Source organism: Stegodyphus dumicola, chromosome 5, assembly GCF_044657685.1.
Source record: "Stegodyphus dumicola isolate Sdum_Otavi_A_Nest chromosome 5, ASM4465768v1".
NCBI classification, from domain to species: domain Eukaryota; kingdom Metazoa; phylum Arthropoda; class Arachnida; order Araneae; family Eresidae; genus Stegodyphus; species Stegodyphus dumicola.
Genome location: NC_140772.1, coordinates 102,279,273 through 102,292,934, shown reverse-complemented (window position 1 = coordinate 102,292,934; position 13,662 = coordinate 102,279,273). Strand labels below are relative to the sequence as shown.

The 13,662-nt window shown below is 35.1% G+C and overlaps 1 protein-coding gene across 7 annotated transcripts in view; it reads left to right on the top strand.

Moving 5' to 3' along the window:
* The first annotated feature begins 146 nt into the window (after positions 1-146).
* LOC118190745 (ankyrin repeat domain-containing protein 63-like) overlaps positions 147-13,662 on the top strand; it is a 142,124-nt gene continuing 128,608 nt past the window's right edge. For 2 of the 7 annotated variants that reach the window (XM_035361518.2, XM_035361512.2), the window contains exon 1: positions 148-316. Coding sequence is in view for 1 of the 7 variants with exons in the window: in XM_035361515.2 (XP_035217406.1) it covers positions 9,206-9,239 (34 nt within the window). In the remaining 6 variants the exon portion in view is untranslated. Of the gene's footprint in view, positions 317-8,500; positions 9,240-13,662 lie in introns of those variants that run through there. The other 5 variants (XM_035361517.2, XM_035361511.2, XM_035361516.2 and 2 more) reach the window with 4 other exon arrangements.

Genomic DNA, 13,662 nt, shown 5'->3' with positions numbered 1-13,662 from the left:
AATTTTATTGAATGCTTAATTTTTAACCATTTATTGAAAACATTATTGCATTTATTTTCGTTTTATACCATAAAACTGCTTTCTATGAATTCGCAAATGAAAAAAAAATAATACATTTATATTTCGATATTAGGTTTTTTAAAATGGCATTCGATTTTCTCATACAGATTTGGAACCCAGCGAATTTTGAAGTCAAGTCATGGATTGAAATCTAAAATATCGTGAATGAAGTCGTTTGCTTCATTTTACATCGTTTTTATGAAACGTCATTCTCGGTTCGACTCCCAGAAAAAGTGATTACAATTTCCGCTGGCATGTATTGTTAATTATTTTTTATCACATATGTCTTTTTTTAATAAAAGTATGGCAGCTAAATTATGGTAATTGGAGAATCGAAGTTTGAAATTAGCTGTTCATTTTATGAAAAACCTGAGAGATATATTTGAAGTGTGCAAATAATTTTAATGTTTAGAAGACATTTTTTTACCTTGTAACTGAATGAATGTCCATTAATTATTAGCATTTTTATAACACATTTTTATTTAGCAAAATATTTCGTTGGAATGAAATAAAAAATTATATTTTAATTAAAATTTATAAAGCAGATATTATTTTAATTAAAATTTATAAAGCAGCTCACATTCGTGTTTGGACCTTTGTGAATGATACTGTGGTGACACTTGTGAGGATTTTAACACTTTGAAGTTTATTTATAAAAATTATCTGTTACAATATTAAACAGTTGACTTTTTTAAGGTATTGCCATTTCTCACTTTATTAAAAAAGTGCTAGAAAGGAATTCACATAAGTATTTGAACACTTAGAATGAAAAACTAATATTTAACAAAAATATGAGATTAAAAGTATTTATTGCTTATATGAATATCTTTTAGGCAAAATGAACCTTTCATTCCATTTTAGCATAGATTTCAAACTAGTTATTTTGTTAATATTAATTTTTTCCTATTCCTCTAATAAAATTACTGGTTAATCTTTGGATTATGGTAACTTGGCAATTTTTTGGCGAAAATTTAGCGACCAACCCTGCTACAGCAACTTGCCAGTTTTTGTTTCGACGCCATTTTGTTTTCACAACATGTAAAGGTATTTTTTTTTTTTTTTACTCAACATTTTTTTTCCAACAATCTGCTAGCCGAATTACGCTTATGCTAGAATTTTTATGGAAGAAAAGTGCTTAATCATGACGAAGATTCGGTGCGAAATTGGGAGAAAGTGCAGAATAGCAAACTGCTTGCCGCATTTTTAAGAATTGCACATACATGTTATCCATGTACACGTCGACCTATTTTCACTTAAAAAAACATCCCAGAATTGCACAAAAATGGCATTGTGTACACTCTTGACTTTATCCATGTACACTGCTAAAGTCCTAGCTAGTAACCTTTGTCGCCTTACCAAAATGTTGGCAAACTACCTGTTACCATATTCCAAAGATTAGCGAAATTACTTTTAGTAGACTTCTGAAGGAATATCTGGAGAATATAAGAAAGTTTCGATTATTTCAGGACAGTTGTAATATAGCCATAGGTGAGCATTTAAAATCCCATGTTTAGAATTATTTTCACAGATCTTAAATGCATATAAATCATTTCAGGTTTTTAGTTTAGAATCTTGTTTTTTATGTAAGGTGTTGACATAAAGTAACTGCACTATTTTGTATAAATAAGAAAAAGATTATTAACCTTTGAAAAAATATTTCCTTTCAAAAAATTGCCAGGAAGTCAACATAGTTTCCCAACATTTCCTCAGGTTCATAAAACACTATTTATAGACATTGGAACTAACTGATCGCAAAATATATGGAGCCCTTCATTTAATATACAAGATGTTTTCAAATCCCTGTACATAGGCATATTAAGCTTTGGAAAAAGGAAACAATCAGCTGGTGATAAGTTACGAGAATGTGGTGGGTGATTTGTCACTGAATTGAATGCTTAGCAAGATGCTGTTGTACAGATGGTGCTGTATGAGGCCTAGCATTATCATGTAAAAGGAACCATTGGTCAAAATCAAAAAGTTCCTACCTAACTCGCCTTATCCTGTTTCTTAATTTAAAAAAAAAAAAAAAAAAAAAAAAACTCTGTGAAAATGCCGTTTGATTAATTTTCAGGGATATATTCATGGTGAATAAGTTTTTTGTAATAAAAAATGCAATCTACATTACCTTAGTCTGATTTTAACATCCATGTATTTCCTTTCATGGGGGAATACTGCCCTTTACACTGTGTACTTTCATTTTTTTTGTTTCTAGGTCATATTATAGATATCAGGTCTAATCTTTTGCTGTGATATACTTTAAGAAATTTTTGTCCTCTCTTTCAGTAGTTAGCAAATGTTGCAGCAAACTTTCTGTCTATCAAATGTTTTTGTAGATCTGTTTTTTGCTGTTCTATCAAAATCCGAGGCACAATCAAGTACTAACTTTCCTCATTTTCGAGATTTTCAATGAAAATTAGCCTACAGCTTTCTTTGCTTATCCCAAACTTGTTTGAAAGTTTGCGGGTTGTTACACATCTGTTGGCTTTTACCGAAGACAAAATTTCTCCATATTTTCACATTTTTTTAAGTTGAAGAGCATCCTATCTTTCATTTATCTTCAGCGCTTTCACATGCACATTTAAAGTGGTTGTACCACTCATTTACTTGTATTCTTCATAATAATGTGGCACCATATACTGTCTGAATAATCCGTAATGGTCTAGTAGCAGATTTACCTAATTTGTAAGAAAATTTAATGTTATAACATGCTTTATCTCAAAGCTAATGTTTTTGTACAATGTCTTTTCAGTAAATGATTTTTAGATATTTTTAGATCCAAATGACAAAATAACCAGTTTAAACTGGCTTTAATGAGAGTTCAGATGTCACTCTCTCTAAACATTTTTCTTTTCTTTCACTTTTTCATTCTATATATATGTATTCTTTCACTTTTTTATTATATAGTTCTGTCTTCTGGTGTGTCCAGTTACTTTATGCACGCACCTTGTATTTATGCATATTATGTCCTATATTATCTAAATTTCCATTTCAAAAGCAGCAATTCATTATACCAATAGCTCCATGTTCCTCATAAAGGAATAGGCTTCTTAGATTAATTTCTTTATTGGCTTTTACAACGTAGTACAGTACAAAGTCCAAAATCCGGGCTCGTCAAGACTTCGACGATTTAGGATTTGGGATTTTTGTGGATATTAGATCATTAGTTTAAATCTAGTAAGATGGCATGTAGAAATTATAAAATGAAAAATATGAAATTGTGATTTATGAAATAATGAAGTATTTATGATCTAAAGAGTATCAAAATTTACAAAAAAAAAAAAAAAAAAAAAGCTTAATATTTTTTTGTTTACCCTATAAAACATTTCGGTTAATCTTCGGATTATGGTAACTTGGCAATTTTTTGGCAACCAACCCTGCTAGTTTTTTTTTTTCTGGACGCCATTTTGTTTTCACGAAGTAAAGGCTTTTTTTTTAACTCAACATTTTTTTCCAACAATCTGCTAGCCGAATTACGCTTATGCTAGAACTTTTATGGAACAAAAGTGCTTAATCATGACGAAGATTAGGTGCGAAATTGGGAGAAAGTGCACAATCGCCCACTGCTTGCCGCGTTTTTAAGAATTGCACATTATACGGTATCCATGTACACGTCGACCTATTTTCACTTAAAAAAATATCCCAGAATTGCACAAAAATGACATTGCTCACACTCTTGACTTTATCCATGTATACTGCTAAAGTCCTAGCTAGTAACCTTTATCGCCTTACCAAAATGTCGCCAAACTACCTGTTACCATATTCCAAAGATTAGCCAACATTTCTTTCATTGTAAGTTGTTTGTTTTCATTTTGATTTTTCCGGATATTAGATCATCACTTTAAATCTAGTAAGATGGCATGTAGAAATTATAAAATTAAAAATATGAAATAATGAAGTATTTATGATCTAAAGCGTATCAAAATTTACAAAAAAAGTTTACTATTTATTTGTTTACCTTATTAAACATTTCTTTCATTGTAAGTTGTTTAACTTGCATCGAGAGAGGGCAAAATCTCAATTCCCCAAACATCGAAAACACCCGTATCTAAGAATTTCTCCTGGAATGCTTTTCCTTTCCCCATGACAAGTTGAATACTACAGCACTAACAATAGCCTTACTTAAGTCAAGCGACTTCTTTCTTCGACGCTTTGACACTGTGTGAAGTTCTCCCTTGGGACAGGATTGTAACTTCGGGTATCAAAAGCTAAACACTGACAGTAAACAAAGGAAAGGAAGGAACAAAGGAAACAAGGAAGCTACTTTTAGTAGCTTTAAAAGAATGATTGACATGTGATTTAACTACACCTGAAAGCAATGAGTAATGCAGTAACGTGAATGGGGAAAGCACTAGGTAGGAAATTATTCAGGTGTTTCGGGCGTCCAGCCGATGTCTGAATGCTCGGGCGTTTGGGGGCAACTTCGATGCAAAAGAGTTAAGTTGCTTCATTTTTTTCTGCTAATACTTTCTCTTTAATTCTGTAGACAGTTGACTCGGGCAAACGCAGTTCGCGTAAACAGGCTCTCGCGCAATTTCGGTATCCCAGACTAATAACTGTAGCCGATTTTTGATCTAGTGACTTGCCTAGCATGTAGAGTTCCTAAGAAAATGGAAGAAAGTTCATGGCAGAGCAGTGAATAACATCAATAAAACAGGAACGAGGATGGGCGTATCAATAACATGCCCGAAAATAGTTGGAAAAGATTGTTCTGGAATAAAGTCACCGATCGATGTAACCGCTACACAACTGCAGGCGCTGCGCTGATTGAATGAAGGTGCTAAAAGGCAAGTGCAGAGTCATGGCAAGCTAGGAAGAAGGGGGCGGAATCAGGTGGATCAGAGAGCTACAATGGGTAACCAATCAAGTTGTCAGGGGACTGCCATAAGAAAGCAGTATAGTTTCAAGCAATTTCATGTAAACTAATGCTGGTACTTTGAGATAATATAAGACAATATCAAAAATCAGAGTAACTTTATTGTATACTCATTTTGTATCTGCTTTTCATGTTACACCACCCCACGATGTAAAACTCTAAAAAAGCAAAGTGCCACCTCTACCTTTATTACTTCACATCTTGTCTCTGTGACACCTATATTGATTTATATACTTCCAGGATCCCATATTTGATGACAACTGGCAAAAATCCTGCAAATTCATGCAGGCTAGGTCAGTATAACAGAGGTAAATGTAATGGAATAGCAGAGTAATTAAAATAAAAATAATTCAACGCAGTGCAGAGTAAACCAGAACTTAGGAGGATAAGGTAACAAGGATTATAACACAAACAGAATTTACATACATATACAGATACAAAGTAGGGCATAGAATCAGTACAAGATTACACATATTTTTCGCTACAATCATTCTAATTGCTGCGAGACAAAAAAGTCTGCAGGATTGCACATACATCATTTTGAATAGTTGGAAGATATGACAGGATAAATATACATACAGATATTATGATACACATACTTGCAATTTTTTTTTGAAATAACTGCAACATGGCCAAGTTATGATATGGCCAGGTGCATTATGAATTTCATATTTTTTTAATTAAATAGACAGATAGTAAAAGTAGGCAATTATCTGAGCACTGCAAGATAAACAGACAATTATCTGAGCACTATAGACAGACATAATCTCTTGTTTAGTTACATTGTTGAAGTCCTGTAACTGCTGTTCCGAGAATTCCGACTAACCTGTCAATCGAAATTTTCTCGTTTTCAGTCACTTCTCTGTCACTTTCTTCACTATTGGTAGCGGTATTGTCTGGATCTAGAACCATACTACAGATTTCACCATTTATTGATTGATTGATGCATTGTCATCACAATGAAAAACTTCTTTTATATGATCTTCATGTATTACTGCTTCTCCACGTTTCTTTACAAAATCCGTTAAAATTAGTGGACTATCATCATCAAATTTAGCTATTCTTCACTATACATTTTTGGCTATGTATCATGAGCGTGGTGACTAACGTCAAGTTATTCCGTTAAATTTTACCTTGCTTCTGTTGCGTCCTGAGACAAGCCTGAATTGTATTAGTTTAGTTATTTATTATACTAATGTTTATTTTTTGCTTATGCTTAAGGCTTATCAGAGTTTGAATAAATAAATTCCCACATATACTTATTGAAGGCCAGTGTTAGATATCTTACCATCTGATACACTCTGTGGATCTTAAATTCTGTGACTCGGTGCGGCCATACAAGCGCTGGTGCTGGTTCTGGGTTTATGTGAATAACAAATCAGTTATTCTTAATTCAAATAGCTCTAATTGTAATCTTTGGGTCTATGAGTATCATCAACAAACTCTATATGGAAAGAATGGAATAGGGCAAGAATATGGATAGCATGTGGAAAGAAATTTTTGGTAAATTTTTTCCTCGTCAACATTTTTTAGTGCATTTAACTAAAATCTGTAATCATCGTCAAGTGTTATGTCAACATAAAAAGGTTACCATGTTCCTTTATTATTCAATTGCTAACATTAAAAAAAAAAAAAAAAATTGTTTAGGCATTACTACACAAGTCATTACTCAAGTTGTCATATTTTGATAAACATGTGTTGATGAAAGGAAAGTATAATAAATAATGATTTGCCAGGTTGGCATCAGATCAACGATGTATCTATGCAGAATGTTTCGGTTTGAGTTGTGTGTAAAGCAGATATGTAGCAATGGAGCTGCTGATTGTACAAATTTATTCTAAAATGATTGTTTCTTCAATAACAAGGTATTTTATTTAGTGTCGAAGTGAAATTAAGAATCGGGACTGTCCAGATGTTTTATTATGCGCAGAGGGGGAAATCAAATGCACATGTGTAAAGCCTATGAGAAAAACGTTGGTGGTGGTTTTGAGGTCCGGATTTTAGATCATCCGGATTTCGTACTTTGTACTGTAGTTCATCCGTTTGATTCAATTATGTTAAATTCTGATTTACCCTCAATTATTACAATGTATCTTTACTTACTGAGGATTTTAACAATGTAAAATTTTAGTTAAAAAATTTCCTTTTTGCCACTCAGCATTTATAACCATATACCTTGATAACTCATCTGGTAATTTCAAGATTAATTTTTATTAAAAACTGTTTTTTTAATTCAGTTACAATTTTTATAAAATTAGCCTTAAGTTGTGCTTAACTTGTTACGAAATAATCCTACAATTTCTTGGTGTAAATGTAGTCCTGATTTTGACTGTTTTGACCATTCCATCTAATAGTCATTGTTTTGTTATTGTTACATCAAAGATAGTTTAATGCTTTGCATATACAATTTTTCACCAATGGGGTGATGGGTTCATGCATGTCATAAGAGGCAACTAAAATGGATACCCAGAGTCTGGAGGGTATAGCCAGGCACTCTGTCTCTGGGGATTATGACAGGGGACTGATCCTCCAAGGTAGGGATTGGGCATGGGGGTAACACCCCCATCCCAGAAAAAAATTCCTTGTTTCGAAGTCAACTAGAAAATATCCAGTGCCCTTCTCATGGACATACTTGGATAACCGGCCCTTGGCGAGGTTCCTAAAATCGCATTCGCCAACTTGGGTGATAAGTGCCAAACAGTGGGAAGAGTGCTTAGGTTGCTAAGCTCAGATGTTAACTAAGATAGGGAAAAGGAAAGGGATATTTTCTTTCTATATGTAGATATTTTGCATTTATGTGTCCTGACTTTGAGGATATATCTCTCTGATGATCATCATATGACTTTTTCAGTAGCCGTTTTGAATTTGCTGTTTAATTATTTTCTAAATAAATTAATTACACCTGTAGTTAGAATAAGATAATTTTCTTTTTATACAAGATGGCTCACATTATTCCAGGTGTATATACATATAATTAGTTTCTAAATAAATTATTTTAAAAAAATTATTTAAAATTTTTAATTATAGACTTAAATAAATTAATTACACTCCTAATCAGAATAAAATAATTTTTTTATAGAATAAAATATATTCTTTTCTAACTTATTGCTCATATTTCCAGGTAATTTCTAATTAGAATAAAAATTTTTTTAATTATCTACTTAATATTTAAATACGTGAGTCTGTCCATAACAAACAGGAATTAATTTCTAAATAAATTAATTGTACTTCTAATACGAATATATGTATATATATATCTGAATTTAACGAATATTCACTCATTCATTTGTTAAATTCAAATTTCATTCCTTGCAGCAGCGGTGCAAGAGAATTGTTTAAATTTAATTTAACTTTACTGTTTATTCTTCTGAAACAATTATATATATATAGTATATATATATTTTAATTTATGGAAGTCATTTGTTAAATACTTTTTGCTAAGTTAATTAAATTTGTATTTTCAAATCTTTGAATAAGATTTATATTTATAGATTTTTCTGACGTGTTACTGATGTTCATGTTTAATAGTAATGAATATAATATAAACTCAAACTTCAAATAAATAAAACATAGAAATCTTTGCATCACTGTATTTGCAACAAATGCATAACTGAAATACATTCGCCGACTGCGTAAAAGTACTTCTGGTAGGGTTTGTACAGTCCTTAAAAGTCTTTAAATTTTTCAAAAAGGATTTTTGGTCCTTAAAAGTTCTTAATTTTGGTCAAAATGAATAAACGGTCCTTAATTTTGCTCATTTGATATTTCTTATCATTTCCAACGATTGCCATTCTAAGTGTGAATTGAGATTTCTCATGAATATGGAATTAAAATTGCACGGCTCTTAACCAATCTGTTGGCGCAGTTGGTGGACTTGCGTTGCAAACAATAAAAAACAATTAGTCACCCTAGAACGAAAGTATCGGGTCTCTCATTGGCTATTCACCCAATCTTTCGAAACAGGTGTTATCTATAAATTTAAGCAGATTGTGAAGAAAGCGTGAAGCTGAAAGTTCTTTGAGGGACGAAAGTGATGATGAAGGTGCTCGAGAAAAAAAAGGGGAGGGATTCTGAAAATATTTGCCAAAATTAGAACAATCCCAACCTAGAAGGCCACAACACCTCTGAAGCCAATAGGAACGAGATGCCTAGAAAGTGCATTTTCAATAAACTGTGGCTTCATCAAGCTGACTACAAAGATTGGATATTGATGGATGGCAATCCTTATTAAGTTAATGTGGTCTTCGTCTGAAACAAATTGATATTTCTAGAATGGGAGAGTCAGCGCTGAAAATTCACATGAAAGGTAAGTTTCGTTTTATCATTTCAATTTTTTTTACACAGTTTTGTTTAGCTTAATTTCTGTGTTTGTTTGAATTAAAGCCATAAATTAATTTTTGATTACCTTCTACGGAGTTTATTCTCTTTTGCACGTATATGTATAGGATATCAGGATTATGAGTTTACTTCTGCAATGGGTCTGCTATCGATTTTGCGGGACATCTGTTGGCTCCATTTCAATTTTAGGTTGCCAAGGGCGAATTCTGTAATACTAGAAATAGCTGCGAATTGTTTTGAAAACTAGGCGTAAAGGTTACCAGTGAGGATATTCTGTTTGGCATCAGTTTTACTAATACTGGCGATCTTATCACCTGCGCCGGCAGAAAAGTACCGAAATCTCATATTATGGATTTTTATGCAAGTTGCATATTAGGGGGAGATTTTTCAATTACAGCATTATTAACACACATGCCTCTGCTGAGGGAAAAGAAGATGAAGACAATGCTATGTTTTATGAACAGCTATCAGAATGTTTTAGGCACTGTCCACTTAATGATATTAAACTTTTACTTAATGATTTGAATGCTAAATTGTATAAAGAGATGGAGTTTAGACCCAACACCGGTATGCATAGTGCACAAGATAAAGGTAATGATGATGCAATCTGCCTCGTTGGGTTTGCTTTTGCATATGACTTAGTGATTGGTAGTACCTGCCTTCAGCGTAAAAATATTTACAAATATTTACTTGGAAGTCACCAGCTGGAGTGATGTTTACTCAGATTGTTAATGTCCTTATTGATACTAGACATTTCCGAAACTTGATTAATGTAAGATCTTTTAGAGGAGCTAATATGTATTCTGATCATTTTTTAGTTCTAGCTAGAATAAAAGAAAAAAATCGTCAATGCTAATAAAGAACGACTAAAGAAAATACAAATGTTTGATTATAATAAGCTTAAAGAGGAAAAAGTAGCCAGAACTTATAGCGAGACGTTGGGCAGGAGTATTTCAGAAGTACATATTGACACCCTTGATCTTGAAGATTTATGGTTTAGGTTCAGAACAACAGTATCTGATACTGCAGATGTAGTTTTGGGCCATAGAGCTCGAGGGAAGAGTAGTGTTTGGTCTGATGAAGAATGTAGGCTCGCAAATAAACAAAAGCTTGCCGCATACAAAACAACATTGTACTTATAAGGGGTTACCAAACTATTAGTTACAATTCTGTTTTTACTCTTGCAGGATTTCCATTGCTGAATTTGTTTTTTTCTGACCTTTATAGATTACAAAAAAAGTCTTGCAAACTACTCCAGTTCTCATTTTGATTGACCCTCAGGGGGCTCACTTTTGTGAGTATGGGTGTGGCAATCCCGAGGTACCCTAGCCCTTCAGGGGATCATCTTCTTGGTGAGACGGATGTCACGATCCTGGAGCCCCAGTGATCTATCCTCTTTTCCGTGTCCTCTCCTCTTGGCTGGATCTTTTTCCCTTCCCTTCTCCCTTGTGATTTCTCTCTACGGAGTTTGGGGCTCGTCACGAGAGGCTGGAACAGACCTTGTTTCTAGTTTTCGAGTGGCGAGAAAACTGCCCACGTGTTTGCCGTGCGTGGAGACCCATGTCGCTGGAAAGGAGGGTCCTGGTAGTTGAGGGGCGAGGTACTGTCCCCAACACACTGCTTTGGCCTCTGCTTCAGCTAAACAGGAGGCACCTTAGTCGTCCTCACGGGTGTCAATTGGCTGGTCACTAGTCCTTGTGTCAGTGGCTTGGGGTCAAGCTCTCGGGAGTACCTGCTTTCGGGAAAGCCGACTGTGGGGCTTCAGTTTGCGTATAGGTCCGGCTAGCCCTAACACAGGAATCTGTGTTCCCTTGTTGGGCTCCGTGGTGGGCGGGGCCGTCGGACCCGAATCTTTATTCTTTCACTATGGCTTCTCATATCTACTTAATAAAAGATTTCGAGCTCACTCAAGTCACTCAAATCACTCCTGTCACTCAACCTAGTTCTGAAACTTCTACTCCTAAACTAGTCACTCAACCTAGTTCTGAAACATCTACTGTTAAACCAGTCATTCAACCTATTTCTGAAACGTCTACTGCTAAACCACTCACTCAACCTAGTTCTGAAAAGTCTACTGCAAAAAAATTACGCACAGATACAAATAAAAAAAATCATAACAATAGTCCCCGTTTCCTAGTCATCTCTAGTCCTTCTGGCGAAATGCATAAGATGTCTTCTTTTGTAATAAACAAATACATCCAGTCCTGTATTGGTGAGCCGAGAAATATAAAGCGTCTCCGCTCCGGAGACTTGCTTATTGATACAACCTCAGCCACCCAGTCTGCTTCTTTACTTCAGATAACTAAACTTGGGCAAGCGAATGTCACTGTAACACCACATAAGTCACTCAACTATTGTCGGGGTGTAATCTCAGAATTCGACCTTCTGTATGTTTCTGAAGAAGAGATCGCTTCTGAGCTATCCGAACAAAATGTCTGTGGTGTAAGGCGGATCAAGATGCGTAAAGAAGGTAAGTTGATAGACACGGAACACGTGATCCTTACCTTCAACACGCCTGATCCGCCTAAGAATATTAAGGCCGGATATCTAAATATTCCTGTAAGACCTTATATTCCAAACCCCATGCGATGTTTCCAATGCCAGCGTTTCGGCCATTCTAAGACGTCTTGTCGTGGCAACCTTACATGCGCCCGATGCTCACAGATTGGCCACGATTCTGAAAATTGTACCGCTGCGCCTCTTTGTATAAATTGCAAGGGTGAGCACCCAGCATTTTCCCGCCTCTGCCCAAAATGGAAATTGGAAAAAGAAGTGCAGACTGCAAAGTTTACGAGGAACATCTCATATGCCGAAGCCAGAAGATTAGTCCAGAGCACACAGCTTCGACCAAATACATCATACGCCAGTGCTGTAAAATCATCTCGTACAGTCGCCACCCAAACATCAATAGGCACACAGACCCTACCAAATAAAACCCATCCGTCTACATCCAAGAAGCAAAAAGAAAATGCAACCCATATAGTACAAAAGAAAGAAACAGTTATTCAAAGTAAGCCCAACACTACTACACATAAAATATCCAATAAAAATAGAAGTCACAGCAATAGCTCTTTTGATGAGATGATTTCTGAATCTGTGGATTCAGACTTTATGGAAGTAGAAGAGGGTCTAGAAGTTCCCAGGCATCTACTTCCACGAAAAACAAAAAAACAGCACAGAAAAAACAAAAACCATTCATAATGGCCACCCTCATGTCATGGAACTGTCGCGGTTTCCACCGAAATTTGCTTGACATCAAATCTATAATAAATGTGTATCATCCTGTGTGCTTAGCAATACAGGAAACAAATTTGAAACACGAACACCATGCAAAACTTCGAAGGTTTTCTTTCGTCAGGAAGGATAACATTGCAGGTGAGCGTGCCAGTGGAGGTGTAGGTCTCCTCTCCTCACTGGATTATCCCTCAAATGTACTTCCTTTGACGACATCCCTCCAAGTTGTCGCTACTCAAATAAATTTTGATATTGTTGTTTCATTTGTTTCTTTGTATTTGCCTCCAAATGAGCACATTTATCAGCAAGATTTAAATAATCTAATAGAGCAGCTGCCTGAGCCTTTTATCATAATAGGAGATTTTAACGGCCATAGTCCACTCTGGGGAAGTAAAGATACAAATTGCCGAGGAAGACAAATTGAGCAGATGATCGAAGATCATAGCCTTTGTCTCCTAAATAATGGGCAAGATACGTACTTCCATGAGCCTTCAAGGACATTCCACGCTCTCGATCTTGCCATCTGTTCACCATCTCTGTTGCCATTTTGCACTTTTAGTGTCGGAAATGACCTGTACAACAGCAATCATTATCCTATTTTTGTGTCTCTTGCGCGAAGAGGAGCAAACCCCGTGTCGAGAGTCCCTCGTTTTATCCTGGACAGGGCAGACTGAGAACTCTTCTCTTCTGTTGCAGAGCTGACAGAGGAAATGGTAGAAGGTGTGCATATCGATGACGCTGTTGAAGCTGTTACTAATACTATAATTCAGGCAGCTATGCTTTCGATTCCTAAAACATCAGGAAAAACACTAAAATATTCGAAACCGTGGTGGAATCGCGACTGTTATGAAGCACTGAAAAAACAGAAAAAAGCATGGGGTATTTTTCGTAGATATCCTACTCTGCGAAACCTCATAGCTTTTAAAAGAGCCAAAGCAAATGCACGGAAAGTAAGAAGGTAGAGCCAGAGGGATTCCTGGATTTCATATGTGACCTCAATAACTTCCTCTACGCCTAGTAAGCGGGTTTGGGAAAGAGTTCGAAAAGCATGCGGAATGTATAAAGACCACTCACTTTCCTTTCTGGAAAAAGATGGTCGAGTGATTAGCTCCATAGAAGAAATTGCAAATACAATGGGTGAGACATTTGCTGCCGTT